At 56.3% G+C, this 18,191-nt stretch overlaps 2 protein-coding genes across 6 annotated transcripts in view; both read right to left on the bottom strand.

Annotated features, from left to right (window-relative positions):
- Positions 1-79: 79 nt before the first annotated feature.
- On the bottom strand, positions 80-2,567 carry LRG1 (leucine rich alpha-2-glycoprotein 1). 3 transcript variants are annotated; one of them, XM_085013233.1, is made up of 2 exons: positions 2,482-2,567; positions 80-1,509 (listed from the first exon to the last, which is right to left on the bottom strand). In XM_085013233.1, exon 2 carries the CDS (start codon positions 1,271-1,273, stop codon positions 470-472), a length of 804 nt encoding a protein of 267 aa, XP_084869359.1. In that variant the 5' UTR covers positions 1,274-1,509; positions 2,482-2,567; the 3' UTR covers positions 80-469. The 3 variants fall into 3 exon arrangements, with proteins under 3 accessions (XP_084869359.1, XP_003123119.1, XP_084869360.1); XM_003123071.5 differs by having other exon boundaries at positions 80-1,487; XM_085013234.1 differs by having other exon boundaries at positions 80-1,293.
- A 5,017-nt stretch (positions 2,568-7,584) lies between these two features.
- The window catches only part of SEMA6B (semaphorin 6B), a 48,853-nt gene continuing 38,246 nt past the window's right edge, over positions 7,585-18,191 (bottom strand). For all 3 annotated transcript variants that reach the window (XM_085013222.1, XM_021084052.2, XM_021084051.2), the window contains exons 2-17: positions 17,995-18,144; positions 17,717-17,840; positions 15,970-16,030; positions 15,743-15,805; positions 15,219-15,320; positions 14,731-14,821; positions 14,271-14,390; positions 13,753-13,841; positions 12,081-12,298; positions 11,157-11,288; positions 10,776-10,925; positions 10,211-10,393; positions 9,974-10,123; positions 9,139-9,216; positions 8,977-9,035; positions 7,585-8,634 (exon numbers count right to left, since the gene is read on the bottom strand). In XM_085013222.1, the coding sequence (XP_084869348.1) occupies positions 7,721-8,634; positions 8,977-9,035; positions 9,139-9,216; positions 9,974-10,123; positions 10,211-10,393; positions 10,776-10,925; positions 11,157-11,288; positions 12,081-12,298; positions 13,753-13,841; positions 14,271-14,390; positions 14,731-14,821; positions 15,219-15,320; positions 15,743-15,805; positions 15,970-16,030; positions 17,717-17,840; positions 17,995-18,115 (2,655 nt within the window). In that variant the 5' untranslated portion in view covers positions 18,116-18,144 and the 3' untranslated portion in view covers positions 7,585-7,720. The remainder of the gene's footprint in view (positions 8,635-8,976; positions 9,036-9,138; positions 9,217-9,973; positions 10,124-10,210; positions 10,394-10,775; positions 10,926-11,156; positions 11,289-12,080; positions 12,299-13,752; positions 13,842-14,270; positions 14,391-14,730; positions 14,822-15,218; positions 15,321-15,742; positions 15,806-15,969; positions 16,031-17,716; positions 17,841-17,994; positions 18,145-18,191) is intronic.

Below are 18,191 nucleotides of genomic sequence, written 5' to 3'. Positions count from 1 at the left end.
CTTCTTTCCCTCTGCTTCATCCTGGGGACCTAGGAATTCCACTTGGGAAATGCAAAGGAACAGCAGCAAATACCTCCCATTCCGTTTTATAGCAATTTATTAACCCCTTCTGGTCTGACACCAAACTGAGTGATACTGGGTAAAAGGGAACACGGCCAGCCCCAGGCCCTGCACTCAGAGAACCCCACAAACTGGGAGAGACGGAGCCAGATTGAGACAACCCCAGTGTGGCCAGGGCCAGCTGGAGAAGCCGGAGACCAAAAGATCTGGGAAATGGAGGAAAGGCATTTCTGGAAGGGGATACAGCTTGAGCAACAGCAAGGAGGCAGGAAGAGGCCAAGGTGGGAGGCGTGAGCGACAGGGGCCCCAGCAACTATGGGTGGTCCCAGTCTCACACCCTTAGAAGGTGGAATTATTTAAGGGGGTGCGGTGTTCTGCCAAACCCCGCCTCCCCACCCTAACCCTAGCCCTAGGCCTCAAGAGACGCAGCCACTGCCAGGAGCGTCTGGCCCTCCAAGGCTTTGGGGCCAGCACAGTGAGTGTTGTTCTGGAAAAACATCTTGTCTTCGTTGGCCACAAGCCACCGATAGAGGTCATCTAGTTTCTGGTCACAGATCCAGGGGTTCCCTGAGATGTCAAAACCAACCTTCATGTTGCCGGCAGCCTTTCCCAAGGATGCCCAGAGCCCCTCGGGAACACTGGTCAGTGAGTTGTTGGAGAGGTCCAGCATGTCCAGCACCTGCAGACCTCGGAAAGCACCAGCTGCCAGCGTGGTCAGCTTGTTGTTGTTTAGAAAAAGGTAGCGCAGTTTTGGCTGGGGCGCCAGAAAGCCCTCTTCGAGCACCTGCAATCTATTGCCCTCAAGGTGCAGCCATTCCAACTTCAAGGGGCCCCTCAGGAGGTCAGGGGGCAAAGTCTGCAGCTGGTTATTGCCAAGGTCAAGGATGTGCAGGTCAGTGAAGTTGGCCAGCAGCTTGCGGGGCAGTGTCCGGAGCTGGTTCCCTGACAAGTCCAGATGCCTGAGGGCTTTCAGGCCACGTAGCCACGAGGCGTCCAGAATGTCTAGCCGGTTTTCCTTCAGCACCAGGGTGTGGAGGGCAGCCGAGACCTTGAAGAGGCCAGGGGGCAGGCGTTTCAGGGCGTTGCGGGTCAGATCGAGCACCTTTAGCTGAGGCACAGGCAGCAGGAACTTGGCTGAAAGGTCCTCCAGCTGGTTGTTGGAAAGGTGCAGTTCCTGGAGGTTAGGGATGCCCTGGAGGATGTCAGCAGGCATCTGAGTCAGGTTGAAGAACTCTGTGGCCAGGTAAATGGTGTCAGCTGGGAGATAGTGGGGGAATTTGGCAGGTGGTTGGCAGGAAATGGAGCTGCCATTACTCGAGTGGAATACCAGGCAGGCGTTGGGATCTGGGGTGACTCCCTTGGCTGAGACCACAAATAGCAGCAGCAGGAAGAGGATTCTACAGAGATGGGGTTCCCAGCTCCCTGGGCTTCAGGCAATGACAGAAAGTGCTTAATAAGTCAAAATAAAGCTATTATATACCCAGCTGGGTGAAAACATACCCAGAATCTCTACTGTCACCACCCTGGACCATGCCACCACATTGCTAGCCTGGACTAATGCAGTCACTTCCTCCTCTTCTCTTGGCTTCCACCCTTGCCCACCCCCCCGCCCACAGCTGCCAGAAGGAACTCCTGTCCCAGGAATAAGTCTATGAAACCTGAATTTCTTATTCTGAGCCCTAAATGCTACCCTTCCCCACTGCCAGCCCAGCCCCAATGTGCTATTAATTATTCTCAGTCCAACGTGCTAATTTCTTCCACTCTCACTTGTTTTCTGGGACATTTCTTAGCTCTTTGTCTCTATGTTTTGAAGGCAGAGCCCACAAACTCCTACTCATCCTACAAAGCCCAAGCTCCAATGTCCCAATTCCACAAAGCTCTCTTTGACTTTCCCAAAACAGAACTTTGTTTCCCACTCTGGGCTCTTCCTCTTTCTGTCTAGCCTTAACCAAACCAGGTTAGGATTATCTGGGTCCAGCCCCACCTTTTCCCAAAGTGCTAAGGTGCAACCCAGGGCTCCAGAGACAAACAAGATTCTGAGCATGAAAGATGCATCCTGCTTTGCACAGTCCAGAGGCAGGCATTTGGCTCTGGGATGGGGTGATTTACAGTTGTTACTGGAACTCTTGGAGGGCTGGGGCTTCTGTTCCTCCTAGTCCCTCCAGCAGTAGTACCCTAGCTTATTAGCACCTGGGACCACCAAACGTCCTCGGTCACTGCAGTCTGAGGACCACCTGGGGCTTCTGCAGTGAGTGTGTGCAGGGGAGGAGTCTGTCCATAGTTAGAGCCCGAGGGTCAGTCTGTTTCAGACTGCAGGCCTATGTCTGGCCCTGTGACTTCAGTGGGTCAGACAGAATGTCCATCTATCTCTGCACTGCCTGGTGTCCAGGCCTGCTCGGGATGGGCGGGGTGGCCACCTACCTCTGTTTTCCTTCTGGGCTCCAAGAGGACATGGTGGCCTCTCCCTTTTCCATCTAGGCTCCCTTGGTCTGGCAAGGTGGCTTTATACCTGCCTGGGCTGGGGGCAGGAGCACTAACCTTAGGGAAGTCCCCACCCACATCCTGTTCCCGTTAGGGGCTGGACCTGGGCCACACAGGGGAAAGGGAGGGGTCAGGATTGCAAGATTGGGTCATGGCAGGGGGAGGGCACGATGGGGGTGGGGGCTACCCACCACCTTCGCCTTCTTAACCCTGCTACTACCCAGTTTTTCTTTACCCTGAGTTTTGCTTTTGGGAGTGGGTACCCAAAAGTCTCTGAGGGTGAGTCCCCACTTCTCCCAACCTAGTAATCAGGGGTCAAGTTGCAAGGCACCAGTCCTGGGGGATGGGGACAGCTCTTTGAGGAAGAAGTGCTGTTTATAATATATTTAAGCAACCAGGAAGCTGAGTGACAAGAACAATAACAAAAAATTGTCCTAAATTTATGACATATTGTTGTTGGGTTTTTAAAAATAAAATAATGAAAAAAAAAAAAGAATTCAAAAGCAAATGACGCCACAAGTCTCTACAGTCTTTGAAACATCCAGGAGGGACTAAACCTGTTTCTGAATCCCAGCTCTGCTTTAACGGTTTGCTTTGTGAACTTGGGTAAGTGACTTAACTTTTCTTGGCCTGAGTTTCTCCATCTGTGAAGCTGAACTCAGTTTCCAAGGGCCCCTTCTGTTCTTTCTTTCTGCAGCAGAAGCTGATGTGTTATTTGTTGTTCTGGATCTCTCTTGGTTCCTAACAAGTACATTTGGAGGGTATATATTTCCCTTTGAGAACTGCTTTGACTGCATCTCACAGGTTTGGCTATTCCAGTGCTTTAATTCTTGTTGAAATCTAAACATTCAGGTGTGATGAATCTTTTTATCCTTTTCTGCATGCCTGGCCATGACCTCTTTTCCCCAGCCCAATCTCTGAAGGCTGTTGTCCCTATTCAGCTGTCAGGGTGACTAAGAGATCTTAGTAGACACATGGGCTGAGAGGTAAACCTGCAGGCTGGTAGAGATAGGCACAGATAAAGACAACCACCTACATGAATACACAGACATAGATAAGGACGTAGAGAGGAAAATACACGGAACCAAGGCCAAAGAGGGAGCAGGACACAAAGCAGAGAACACCAGCTCTGCAGAGATGGACACACAAAAACAGACACACACAAAATGCACAAAAGATCTGAACAGACATTTTTCCAAAGACGACATACAAATGGCCCAAGAGCTACATGAAAAGGTGCTTAATATGATTAATAACCAGGAGAATGCAACTCAAAACCACAATGAGATGTTACCCACACCTGTTAAAATGGTTTCATCAAAAAGACAGGAGAGTCCCATGGTGGCTCAGTGGGTTAAGGAGCTGGTGTTGTCACTGCAGCAGCTGAGGTCACTGCTGCAGGACGGGTTCGATCCCTGGCCTGGGAACTCCCATATGCTATGCTCATGGCCAAAAATCCTGATGAATGGAAAAAGAAGATGTGGTATACGTATATGTATCTATATATAATGGAATACTATTCAGCCATAACAAGGAAGCAAATCCTGCCATTCGTGACAAGATGGATGAAACTTGAGGGTATTGTGCTAAGCAAAATTAAGTCAGGCAGAGAAAGACAAATACTGAGTGATCTTGGTTATATAAAATAACCGAAATCAGAGTTCCTGTAGTGGCTCAGGGGAAACAAATCTGACTAGTATCCATGAGGACACAGGTTCAATCCCTGGCTTCGCTTCCCTGGCCTCGCTCAGTGGGTTAAGGATCTGGCCTTGCCGTGAGCTGTGGTGCAGTTCGCAGACGTGGCTCAGATCTGGCGTGGCTCTGGCTGTGCCATAGGCCGTTGGCTACAGTTCTGGGACTCTCCATATGCCATGGGTGTGGCCCTAAAAAGACAAAAATAGAATAAAATAAGAATAAAATACCCAGATTCAAAGAGGCCGAGAGGAGGATGGTGGTTGTTAGGGCCTGGGGGGTGGGGAAGCGGGGAGATATTGTTCAAAGGGTACAAACTCCCAGCTAGAAAATAAGTCCTGAGGATCTAGTGCTCAGTCTGCTAATTACAGCTAACAATACCATGTTGTTACATTTGAAAGTTGCTAAGAGAGATCTTTGTTTTTCTTGAGAGCAGATCTGAGATGTTTTCACCACATATGTACACACACACACACACACACATACTTTAAGTAACTATGTGAGATAATGGGTGTGCTTATCTTCTGTGATCATCTTATAATATGCATCAAAAGATCAAGTCATCAAGATGTGCACCAGAAACCTACACAATGTTATGTCAAATATATTTCTTCTTCTCTTTTTTTTTTTTGTCTTTTTGCCTTTTCTAGGGCTGCTTCCCGTGGCATATGGAGGTTCCCAGGCTAGGGGTCCAATCGGAGCTGTAGTCTCCAGCCTACGCCAGAGCCACAGCAACACCAGATCCGAGCCGCATCAGTGACCTACACCACAGCTCACGGCGACGGATCCTTAACCCACTGAGCAAGGGCAGGGATCGAACTCTCAACCTCATGGTTCCTAGTCGGATTCGTTAACCACTGAGCCACGACGGGAACTCCATGTCAGATATATTTCAATCAAGCTGAAAAAGCAGACACCCAGGATCAGGAGGAGCTGCTAGATGCCATCATGGTGTTCTGTGCTTCTTTGTTTAAATCGGTCTCCCCTTAATAAGGGGCGATGGGGTCTGTCCTGTTCATCGCTCTCTCCCCAGAGCTCAGCACACAGCAGATGCTTCATCAACATGGGCTGGAAGGAAGAGTGGTGAACTAACTGTAGTGACATAACACTAAAGCAATCTCTGAAAATGAAATCAGATCAGGTCCCCTGCTTAAAACTCTCTAGTGGCTTCATGTCCCACTTAAAATTCATAAGGCTGGAGGGAGGGAGGAGTGGGGAGTTAGCATTTATTGGGGAAGGAATTTCAGTTCAGGAAGACGGAAAAGTTCTGGAGATGGATGAGGGTGATTGCACAACAGTGTGAATGTACTTAATGCCACTCACTAAACAGGTTCAGTGGTAAATTTGATCTTAGATGTTAATTTTTTTTTTGGCTGCACCCACAGCATGTGGAAGTTCCCAGCCAGGGTTCAAACCCATGCCACAGATTCAGGAAACTCTGATCTCATATGTTATTCACCACGATTAAAAAAAAACCTAGGAGTTCCCGTCGTGGCAGTGGTTAACGAATCCAACTAGGAACCATGAGGTTGCGGGTTCGATCCTTGGCCTCACTCAGTGGGTTAAGGATCCGGCGTTGCTGTGAGCTGTGGTATAGGTCACAGATGTGGCTCGGATCTGGCGTTGCTGTGGCCATGGTGTAGGGTGGTGGTTGCAGCTCCGATTCGACCCCTTGCCTGGGAACCTCCATATGCCACGGGAAGCAGCCCTAGAAAAGATAAAAAGACAAACAAACAAACAAAAAACCACCCAACTGTAGGAGTTTCCTGGTGGCTTGATGGGTTAAGGATCTAGCATTGTCAATGCTGTGGTTCAGGGTGCTGCTGTGGCATGGGTTCAAATCCTGGCCCAGGAACTTCTATATGCTGCCAGGCGCTGCCAAAAAAAAAAAAAAATATATATATATATATATATATATATATATATAGTACTCCTCACCGGTGAGGACTTGCCTGGGGTCCTGTATTCCTCTCCCTCCCCATCTCCAGCTGTTCCCCTTTCACCCAGCCTGCTCCAGCCACACTAATGGCCTCCTTCCTCCTCCAAGCTTGGTCCTACCACGGGGCCTTTGCATTGGCTGTTCCCTCTGCCTGGAACATTCTGCACGTCTCCCCATAGCTGCTCCTTCTAGCCCATCCCATATCAGCTTAAATGTCATCTCCTCTGGCAGGCTCTCCTCAACTTCCCCCCGCCCCCATACTCAAGTCACCCCCTACCTAGCACATTTTCTGTTTTTTTCTTCATTACACATATCGCTAATTCAAACTAAATACTAATCTGCTTGTAGGTGGTTGGTCTCCCCAGTGGGCTGTGAACTCCATGAGGACAGGGGTCTTTGACCCCACACAGTGCCTGGCACATAGTAGATGCACAGTAAATATTTGCTGAACATCCAGACACTGGCCCCCACCCAGATGAAGAGGGGCCCCCACCCTGCAACTCTCAGAATTTCCACACTCATTTCCCCAGAATTCTATTGGCTGCTGTGACCCAGCCGTGAGTTGGGGCATTGCTGACTGTCCCAGGCCACGCCACTGTCCAAGTCCCACCCCAGGAGACAGAAGAGACCCAGAGCCTTGGGAGCCGGTGGTTGTAAACAGTTTTATTGATGGGGTGGGGGTGGGGGAGGCAAACTCCAGAGAGGGTCCAGGACTCAGCTGGCCACTCAGCTGGCATGCATGGTCAGCTAGAGGTCAAGGGGGAGGTCACAGAGGACGGGTGGCACAGGACCCTCTGACAACCCTGGGGCCATATTTACAGGGGGGCCCCCCCGCCGGCCTTCGCCGTCCCCCCAGACCCAAGCCCTTAGACAGCTGCCAACTTCTGGGCAGGCCCTCCCGACACTGCGCCTGAAACCCCCTCCTCATCTCCCCTCAAACTCCTAACCGGCACCTCGGAGGCCCCCGGTCCTCTGGAAGCCCCAGCGTTGGCTCAGCCAACGCCCAGGCCGCTGGGGCCTCCGCGCTCGCACACAGACACGCACACGCGGCAGCAGCCCGCGGGCTCACACGCACGCTTCCCTCCCCTTCCCGGCCCCTTGCACACGGACACGGCATGCACACACGCACACACACCCACACACGCCAGGGGCTCGGGTTGAGGAGGGGGCCTCTGGGTGGGGGGGAGCTTGGGTCTGCCGCTGTTCCCCCGCTTCCCACGCCTCCAAGCCCCCGACCGCCACCCCGAGAACGGAGTTGTGCAATTGGTTAGAAAACTGCAAAAGAAACGCAAATTGGAAAACAAACCAAAATCCACGCGCAGAAGGTCAACCTCAAATCCATAGCACATTCCGCCCGCCCGCCCCAGACTGCCTCAGTAACCTGCGGCCCCTGGGGCGGGGCTGGCCCGGGCCGAGCCAGTTGTGCTTCGGTGCGGCGGAGGGGGCTCCCACGCGGCTGGGCGGGGGAGCTGAGCACCCACTCGGAGCTGGCCCGGCCTCTCGCTCCTGGTTCCCGTGGCTGGCATCGCCGAGGCGCGGGGCCCCGGCCTAGGGCACGGGGGGCGCAGTCCTGTCCGGGCCCCCGTACGAGAGCAGGTGGGCCAAGTCCGTGCTGGGCCGGGCGTGGCGACCGCGAGGCCGGGCCTCGCCGCTGTTGATCGTGTGCGTGCGGCGCAAGGCGGCGGCGGGAGGGCCGTGCGTGCCCGGCCTCCGGAGGCTGCCCGTGGGCGGCGGGCTCCAGGGCCGCGGGAGGCCGTCGGAGGCGGAGCTCGGGTCCGAGGGGCCCGTGGGCGCCGACACCACCCGCCGGCGGTCCGGGCTGGCGTGGGGGGTGAGCGGGAAGTCGCCGTGGGAGGCGCGGCCGGGCCGCGCGGTGAAGAGGCGGGCGTCGGGGGCCGGCTCGCCCGGCGCGGGGGGCGGCTCGGGGGCGCGGGCGGGGGCCAGCAGCAGGAGGGAGGACGAGGCTGAGGCCGTGAGCAGCGCGTGGCCGTGGCCGTGCTCCCAGGCGCGGGGGCCCAGGGCGTGCGGGTGCGGGGTGGGCAGGCGCTTCTGGGGCAGCGGCGTCTGCTCGGGTGTGGGCAGCAGCCCCGAGTCCAGGTCGTGGGGGCCGCCCTGCAGCAACGTGGCCTTGGCCCACCCGTTCTGCATCAGGGGCGCCAGCAGGGCCTCGGGGGGACCCCCGGGCCCGCCGGCGCCGCTGCCGCTCCGGCCCCCGGGGCCGCCGGCCCGGCGCTCGCCCAGGCGGCTCACGCTCAGCACCGCCTCGCCGCCCCCATGCGCCAGGATGGCCTCCTTGTCCTTGCGGCGGGCCAGCTCTCGCCGCTCGCGGAGCCCCACGTACCAGCCCACGCTGAAGCCGGACACCACGGCGCCCACCACGAAGGCCGCCACCGACGACGTCACCAGCAGGTTCACCGACACCAGCCCCGCGCGCTCCTCTGACAGGCTGGCCCGCAGGAGTCCTGGCCGGGAGGGCCGCGTGAGAGAGGCGGCCAGGTCAGTCCCGTGCGCACCTCCCAGGGCCTTGGGATTGTCTGTCCCTCTCTCTGCTTCCTGGTGTCTCTCTGACCCTTTCAGAGCCTGCCTGTCCCATCTGTCTGTCCCCTGGCATCTGTCTTCTCTCTTGGTCTCTCTCTGCCCCCATCAGGCCCCCTACTCGGAAGCGGGGTCCCTTGCCCTTCCCAAGCTCTGATGGAAGCTAGTCCCCCCGACCTATCTGGGCATGGGCAGCCCAGGGTGTGAGGACCCCGGAGGACCAGGACTCAGGATCCCCAGGCCTCCTTCTCCCTTGTCCCCCTACTCACCTGTGCAGTCCCCTAAGCCTGAGGTGCTTGCCCCGGACACATCCTGCTCAAAGGTGGCTCTGGTGGGGGGCAGAGAGGTACTGTCAGCAGGAACCCCCTTACAAGGCTGTGGTCGAGGGTGAGGGTCTGTCACCCTCCCCCCACCTCCCTCTCCCCCAGTACCTGGTGCCGGGGCTGAGGAAGATGCAGGAACCGTCGGGGGCCCACCCGCAGTAGGGGTCCTGACTGCCAATACAGTTCCTGGAGCAGACAAGGGACCCGGTGGGCAGATCAACCACACTTCCTTCTGCGGCACCACTTACTGTCAACTCTGGGAGATCTCAAGGCACATCTTTGCAGTGGGGGCTGTTCCTTCCCCATTTCACGGATGAGAAAACTGAGGCTCAGGAACATTTACTTTTGCTCAAATGACAGAGCCAGGATTGGGGCCCAGTCAGGACTGTCTCTGAATCTATGCTTTAAATCTGTGTGGTGTCATTACTGCCATGGCCAGAGGGACAGGGTGCTCCATGGGGGGGGGGGGGGCTCACACTGAGTAAAGGTGTGCGAGTATGTTTTCTGCATCTGATTTTCCCACCCATTTTAGAGGCAGGCAAACCGCTGCCTACTTCTGCTCCTGTTGCTCTTAAAAATGTTAGTCAGATCCCATCCTGCTCTGCCCACAGACCTCTTGGGCTCCCACCTCACTCTGGGGATGGGGAAGGAGCCCAAGTCCTTCCCATGGCCCACAGACCCTGAAGGACCTGTCCTGTCACCTTCCTCTCTCCCCCTTGCTCATTCTGCTCCAGCCATGCGGCATCCTCGCTATTCCATCAGCATACCAGGCCCAGTCCTGCCCCAGGGCCTTTATACATGCTGTGCTCTCTATCCTGCTCATCATTTAGTGAGTCAAAATGTTATTGGGTCCTGCACTTGAACCTTGAACCTGACTCTCCCTCTCCTCCTATGCTCACCTCCCCACTTCCCCTGCCCACACTTGGACCCGGGGGGCACTCACTTCATGCATCCTGAGTACTGCTGGCAGCGCGCCACAGGCACTCGGACCACGCAGCGGGGGAAGGCTGCCAGCAGGCCACCTGAGGCCACGTCCAGCTCCAGGCTCAGCAGCCGCTGCCCTGTCTCAACGCCGCCACCAGACCGTCCACACCTGGGGGTGAGCAGATTGGGAAAACTCATGGGCTGGCCCTATGTCCCTGCCAGATGACCCTACCTCTTGGCCTCTGCCTGGCCTCACCTGTCCGGCCGGTAGGTCTCAAACTCCTCCAGGAAGACACTGGGCCCTGTGGTGCCCGAGGTGCTGGCATTGGGCCAGACAAGAAACTTGAGGACGGTGCCCACCTCAGATCCCAGGAAGACGACAGTCTGGTTGCCCCAGGGGCCGGCGCCCACATCTACCGCCACGCGTGTCAGCTGGTGCCTGAGGCCAGGGTGAGGCAGAGGTCAGGCTGCCTCCCAGCCCCTGAGGTCCCCTGGGCACACTCAGAGGCAGCACCACCAGTCAAGGTGGGCATGGACGTGGCCCCACGGGTGCACATTGTAGAGGGAAACAGACCCCTAAGTCTGGCTCCTTCCAGCTTGCCTGTCTCTCTCTCCCTGTCTCCCTCCACCTCTCCATCCCTCTGTCTCTGATGATCTCTCTCCCGCTGTGTTCCTCTCTGCCTCCATCTTTCTGCGCAGCCCTGGAACCACATGCTCAGCTGCCTTGAGTGCCTGGCTCCATCTTCCCCTAGTGTTGGAGGTTGGCCTTGGCCTCCCTCCTAGCCTGCCACCCTGGACCGCAGCCACGTGCAGGGACTGACCGCATCAGAGTCCGAACAATCCAGGGAGCATGGCCCAGCGAGGGCACTGCCTCGTCCATTAGGGGGTGCGTCTTGACAAAGTTGAGGATCTCATCGGGAAAGGCGCTGGAGGCATTGTACTGCATGCCAGGAGCTGCACAGCACCCAGGCCTGGGTGGGGGCAAGAGGGTGGTCAGGAAGGACTTGGAGGCTCCCCACAGAGGATCTGATCCCCCAGGGGATCTGCCGCCCCGCCCCAAGGCCCTCAGTTTTCCCCATCTGCCAAATGGGTACAGCTGAACTCTGCAACAGCTTATTTGCTGCCTAGAAGTCCCAGCCCTTGGACCCAGGGTCAGGATTCTACCCAGGCACCTGACTCAGGATTGCGGGGGGGCCTCTTACCGGGGCCGTGGAACTTGGTCCTCTGGCACGGGTGTCCAGATGGACTCAGGGGACTTTTGCTCACGGAAGCGCCCCTCAAACACGGCAGCCACCTGAGTCATGTCAAAGGCGCAGACGGCCGAGCCGGGGATGCTGTGGGTGGGGGTGGATAAGAGGGAGCGGTGAGCGTGGCACAAGACAGAGGGGGTTGGGGGGGTGCCGAGGGCAAGTGTGTGGAGGAATGTCTGTCCTCTGGAGCTGCCAGCTGTCCAGTCCCCTGGGCCAGGGATTGCTGTCTGTCCAATCCAGTCATTCCACCTCCTGACCTGTCCTCAGACTGGCATAGTTCAGCCCCTCCACAGCCAGCCGTGTCCAGGCCCCACTGTCATTTGCCTGGACATCCAGTCTTCCAGGTGCTACTCTTGCTCCCTTTCAACCCATTCCCTGGTGAGTTTTCTAAAAACATAAACCTGACCTTGTCTCTCTTCTGTTCTTTACTCTCCCTTAGCTCCCTTGTGCTCTCAGGATAACATCCAGGCTCCTCCCAGTCCTCATATCCTCCACTCTCCCCCTTGCTCCCTCCTCTCCAGTCACACAGGCCTCCTCCCTATGGTTTAAACATATCAAGCTCATTGCAGCCTCAGGGCTTTTGCACATGCTGTTCTGCCAACCTGGAACATGCTTCCCTTTTCCTCCATCTCACATCCATTGATGCCTCTAGGAAGCCCTCCTTGACCTCTCCTCCAAAGGCAGAGGATGGATGTCCCCCATCTGCCCAATTCTGGCCAAGGAGCCTTGGAGGGTCCATGTCTGGTTAGGTCCGGCCCTGGCCTGGGACTGAGGCATCCCGGGAGTCCACTGTTGCTCAAGTGGTGGGGGAATATAGGACCTCTCCACCCACACCCACCCCATGCCCCCAGTTTGCTCCCATCGGAGTCCCCTGACCTGTTGCTGGGCGTGGAGAAAACAGCCAGGACCACAGGCCGGCCCCCGAGGCTGACCACTCCCGTGACGGCCCGCAGCACGTTGAAGTAGAAGTGGGAGTCCCCAGGCACAGAGCAGTTGAGCCGTGCCTTCAGGAAAGACGTCCACTGCTTCTCCAGCACACGAGGGGAGCCACCCACGTCGTTCTTACACACCCGGGCCACGCGGGACACCACCACCTGGCACATCAGTGGGCAGATGGGGGCTTAAGCCCTGTGTCTGGTAAGGCCTGCCCACAGGTCACGCTGCCCACCACCCAAGGTGGGATAGAGGAGCCAGGCCCCAGCTGACTGTGGGCTCCCAGCTGGTCACCCAGTGGGCACCGGATTCCCCAGCAGAAATATGTAGATGGCGATGACCAGAGCCACCATGACAATCATAATCCTAACTGCTTCCACCTCTGAATCACTCACTATGTGCCAGATGCCTCATTCTCATCATCTTTCACGTTCCTCCCAAAGCTCTACAAAGGAGGGCTTGCTGGTACCCTATAGTACAGCTGTGGAGACTGAGGCACAGAGAAAGGAAAGTGACCAGCCCAAGGTCACGCTGGTAGCAAATGGCAGTCTGTGCACTTAACTGTCTGCATGGATTGAGGGATGGGATGGACGGCTGGGTGGAAGGATGGAGGAGTAAATGGATGAGTGAATTCATGGATGCATGAATGAATTTGAAGAAGACAATGATGGACAATGATGATAATGAAGCAGGAGATTATTGATGAATGGGTATGTGGATAGATGGATGGATGTGTGGGTGGGTGGAAGGATGAATGGGTGTGTGGATGGATGGATGGACAGATGTGTCAATGAATAGATGGGTAGATGAATGGGTGGGTGGGTGGATGGATGAAAGTTTGGACAAGTAGATGAAGGGGTGATTGCATGGAAGATGAGTGGATAGGTAGGCAAATGAAGAAGGAGATAACGATAGATCAATGGATGGGTGGATCCATGGGTGGACAGAAGGTTGAATGGAATGAATAAATAGATTATGAGGAGATGGGACTAGATAATTGGATATATAGAAGGGTAGACAGGTAGATGGATGAGTTGATCAGTAGGAGGATGGATTGATGGATGGTCAGGTGTATGAATGAATGGGCAGGTGTATGAATGAATGGATAAATGGATGAAGAAGTCAATAAGTGGGAGGTGAGTGGATAGATATATTCATGCATGGAAAGGTGATGAGTGGATAGATGGATGAAGAGTGGCTGAGTCAAGGGGCGGGCAGATGGACAGATGGATAAATGGTTCAATGGAAGTGTAGGTGGGCTGAAAACAGATAGATGGGTAAGCGGGAGGGCGGTGGTGTGGGAGGGTGAGTGGGCAGACGGATGGGCAATGGATGAAGGATGGATAAATGGATGGTAAACGGGTGGGTGGACAGGCAAACAGCAACAGTGCCAGATCTGGAACCAGGGGTGTATCTGACTTCAGACCAGGGACCCTTCCCAGGGCTGCTCCAGAAATGTCTTCATCTCAGGGTCCTGGTCCTGGCTGGAGGGGAGGGACTTGGGGATCAGGTAGAGATTCACAGACCCATCTCCGCTCCCTACTTCCCGCCTGGGAGGCTCTCAGCTGCATGCCCCATCTCACAGGCCTCTCTGGGAGGGGAAACAGGGCCTCACCTTCTCCAGGTAGTTAAACTCCATGGCGATCTCCCGGAAGAAGAAGTAGATGTGACTGCCCCACTCCACCGCGTGGACAAAGTAGGGCTCTGTAGGAAGGGGGGCGGGGTCAGAACCCAGCCATGAGAAAGGGAGTTTCTGGGGCTGGGAACACATTAGCCTGGGTAGATGCTTTTACTCAGGCAACATAAAAGACTCAAAGTTTTTTTGGGGGGGAGGAACTGAGCGTCAGAATCCTATGATCGTTGTGTCTACTCTGCACAAACAGCAACATCTATTTTGTCACCTTCCTCTCTCGGCTCCTGCCGTATCCCTCATGTCGGGCTGCTAAGCCACCCATTTCCACAAGTTAACTCTTTAGATCCAACTTAAATCTTTTCCTCTAACTTCATCTTCAAAGAGACCAGTAAGTTCCAAAGATGAGAAGGGAGTTCCCTGCCTGCCCTCTCTAGGACTATTATTCTGGTGGGGGAATATGATGGACATTAGCCCTGCCAGGTCGGCCCCTATGGCCCCACCTTTGAACCACTTGGAGTCGTGTTTCACAGTGCGGAGAGTGGGCCGGTCCCCGAGGCTGCGGTAGATGACAGCGTCGATGGCTAGGAAGTCGGTCACGGTGGCCGTGAAGAGCATCCCTTCTGGTTGGGGTGAGTCCGGAGAGGCAGGTAGGAGATTAGATTGTGGCGGCCAGGGGCCGGCTGGGTCAAAACTTGATCTTTGAGACTGAGCCCTGAGCTTAAGTGAGCCCCAAGCCCCAGGCTGAGCCCCGACCCTGCTGAGGCCCTGACCTCAGGCTAATCCCCAACTCCCCAGCTGAGCCCCCTCGGCTGGATCCTGACCTTGAGATTCTGCCTGTTTCACAGCTGGACAGATGGTCTCCCAGCCACCTTCAAAATCACCCAACTACAAGAGTGGGAAATGCCACACCTTGCTTGGGGCTGGGGCCTCGTCAGATGCTCAGAGCTGGGGGATACTCACCAGAGAAAAGGGCGACATTGGCATGTTTGGGGTCGTATGGGCAGCGGGCCATGCCGCTGATGTTGTCCCCGAGGGGCTGCAGTGTGTCCATCTGCAGGGAGGACAGACAGGGCCTGAGCGACAGAGCTCCTGGCTATGCTGAGCAGCCCCCTGGCTCCCCCAGCAGCCCACTCCATGGGGAATACTGAGTCCAGCTTGGCTGTTGTGACTTGGTCTGTCACTTAACCCCTCTGGCACTCAATTTATTGATCTGTAGAGGGGTCTAAGAGTTGATCCTAGTTAATCCTAAAACTGACTTGGAGTTCAAGTAGCTGCAGCCTGTATAGGACTCCTTTGGAAGCCTCCTTGGAACTGGTGGGGGGAGGGCATATCCAGTATGGCTTCCAGGAGGAGGTGATGTGGTCTGGGGAAAGGGCACGACCAGTGGAGGGCCAGTGAGCAAGAGGTTGAACCTGGAGCGGGTAGGGCTTCAAAGGGCAGGGACTCACGCTGTAGTTGGCACACACGGGGTTGAAGGCATTGGAACCACACACGAAGAGGGTGGATTCATCCCGAAGTAGAAGCACCTTTACAAAATTTCGACACTCGCCCTGGGTTGGGGTGGGGAGGGAGAGAGAAGCCAGGGGGCGTGGTCAAGAGTGTGGGTGGAGCCAGGACTGTAGGACACAGAGGGCTACGGCGGAGGGCGGGGTCAGGGATGTGGGTGTGGCCAAAGCAGGAAAGCTAAACTTGGACCCGGCTGGGGGCGTGCCCTTGACTAAGGGAGGGGCCCAGATAGGGAAATAGGGCATTTGAACGGGTGAAGCTAAGGCAAGAGGAAGTCTAGGGGCGTGGCCGCTACTAGGGACCATTTTGGGAGAGTGGCCAGGCTTAAGCTGTAGCCATGGCAACACCAGGGCCCAGGCTCTGCAGGAGAGCAGAGGAGGATTTGCCCTAGGGGTGGCCGGGATGGATTGGGGCGTCGTTGGAGGTGTTGCCAGGTCTGATGGGGGCGTGGTCAGGGCCCACTTACCTCCTGCTTGCCCTTCATCCGACACACGTTGATATCGCTGGGGTTGGAGGGCCAGGTCAGCTTCTGAGGACACAGGGAGCTGGTGAGGGGCATGGGGTCCCTAAAAACAGCCCTAGGAACCCCTCTAGGCTGGTCAAAATCCACCTTGCTCCCCAGCGCAGTGTCAGGTTCCCCTGGTGGGAGCCCCAAGCACCACCCTCCCGCTCCGGCCTGCACCCGCTCCTCACCCGCTGGTACCGCAGTTCTGTGGACGTGGGGGGCTCCAGTTCCACCCTGTACAGGTTGTCCCTGGAGGAGGGGGGTAGTTAGAGAGCGTGGGGGGCCTCCCCCCATACATTCTATTCTCCTGGCTGTGATGTCCAACACGGACCACAGCCTCTGCCATGCGCAACTCTGAACATGCCTTCACACGGAGTGCATGTCCTAACACGCCTCCTCGTGCCCTAAAATGAGCCACAGGTTCAAGCATACCCCACACGCCTTACCAGGCCACCTCTCACTTATACACCCCATGGCCTTGGTCTACACTCAACGCGATGAACTGTCCGATGCCCTTACATTTCAGGTCCCCTCTCGGCACCCCCTCAGTCTTCCACAGGCTCTCACCCCTCCCCCCACACCACAAACACTGCCCTGGTCAAAGTCACTGGCCATTTTAAAGTCCACTGGTCACTCCTCTGTCCTCCTCCCCCTCTCCACGGAGTCTTACAGGCCAGTCCTCGCTCCTCCTGGGAATTCCATCCTCACTGAGTCCCTGGACCTTGCACTCGCCTGGCTGCACTCCCACCTCTCTGGGCCCTCCTCTCTCCTTTCCCTGGGTCTTCCAGCCCCTTCCCTCTCTCACCCATACTCCTCCTGGGTGGCCTTGTCCCCCCTCAGGGTTGGAAACGCATCTCTGCCCAGACAAAACCCACCATCCTAACTCTAGCTGGGGCCTCCCCTGGGCTCTAGACTTGCGGTCCAGCGAACCCTTAAGGCTTCTATGAAGGGGGCTCATAGGTGTCTCACACTCAGCTTGGCCACGCTGCACCCAACCAGCCTCCAAACCTATTCCTGCCCTGTCCCCCATCTCAGATGAGGCAACTGTGACCTTCCAACAACACAGGCCACCACAGGGGAGTCACCCTCAATTCCCCTCTTCTTCCCCCACATCGGCCAATACTGTCACCCTACCATCAGTAACCATTGAAAGTTCGCCCACTTCTCATGCCCTCTAAGGTCATCAAACTTAGGGCAGCCCGCATTACTGCCCACCTGGACCAGCAGAGTCCCCTCTGCCCTAAGCTAGAGGCTCCCTGTCCTCGGCTGTCTGTCCTTCCCCCAGCAGCCACTGGAGGACGCCTGTGAGCACCTAGTCAGGTCCCACCCTCGCCCCCACAGTCTGTCCTCCCCAAAACAGTCACCAGACGGCACCTGTCAGCACCTGAGTCCCATCCAGTCCCTCTTCACACAGCCCTCTAGGGTTCCACCTCTATCAGGCTAAAAGCCCAAGTCCTCCTCAAAGCTCCCAAAGACCTGCATGACTTGCCTCTGTCCCTCCCTGCCCTCACCTCCTCCCTCATCTCACTCACTCGGCTGCGGCCACAAAGGGCCCTCTTACTGTTCCTCCATCACGGCAGGAACCTTTCTGCCCCAGGGCCTTTGCACAGGCTGTGTCCTCTGCCCTGATTTCTCCCTCTTTCTCAGATTTCCCCATGGCTGGCTCCTCATCATTCAGGTGTCAACTCAAATGTCCCCTTCTCAGAGAAGCCCTAGAGGTGTCACTTGAGCACCTTGTGTAGCACCCAGTTAATTCTGACCAACCCGACAATACACCAGAGCAGGCTCTGGGCTCCTACTACACCCATCCCTCAACACCCTTAAAAGTTCCACATCCCAGCCAAACAACAGGCCCTATCATGCAAACTTCCCTAAAACACTATCCCCCTGCTTCCTACACCTCATCCTGCACACTCTGCCCAAAGCCCCTCATACCTATCCCCGATGAACAGCGTCCTGTTGACCCGCAGAACCCGCTGGATGTTGAGGTCGTCAGCGCCCTCTGCGGGGGTCAGGCGTCCTGGCCCACTGCCCACGAACACAGGATAGTGGTTCAGGTCTGAGGGAGGACCGGGAGGAGTGTGATCCAGAGCCAGGGTGACCTGGCTTGTTGAACCCCCGGGGGAGGGGGCAGCAGATCCAGCTGGGTTACAAGACCCTCTCTCGGGACTTCCCCTCCCTAGGAACTCCCCCTTCCCAGGAATCCCACTCACAGTCCCTGGGGGCTACGCTGAGTGGCGGCGGTTCCTCGGGGAAAAGGCCACGGGCGCCTCCCAGTAGCAGCAGTAGGAGCAGTAGGGCCGGGCAAGGAGAGAGCGCTCGCAGGGTCTGCATGGCGAGGTCAGGGCGACTGGTGGTGATACCTGTGAGCAAAGGGCCCGGCAGTGAGCGGCGCTTCTTGCAGTCTCGA

Source organism: Sus scrofa, chromosome 2, assembly GCF_054392235.1.
Source record: "Sus scrofa isolate SSC_HxYL_T2T_F1_AM1 chromosome 2, Sscrofa_HxYL_maternal_Yorkshire_Landrace_v2.0, whole genome shotgun sequence".
NCBI lineage: Eukaryota > Metazoa > Chordata > Mammalia > Artiodactyla > Suidae > Sus > Sus scrofa.
Note: the sequence above shows the minus strand (reverse complement) of the source record. Positions and strands in the feature narration are given on the sequence as shown.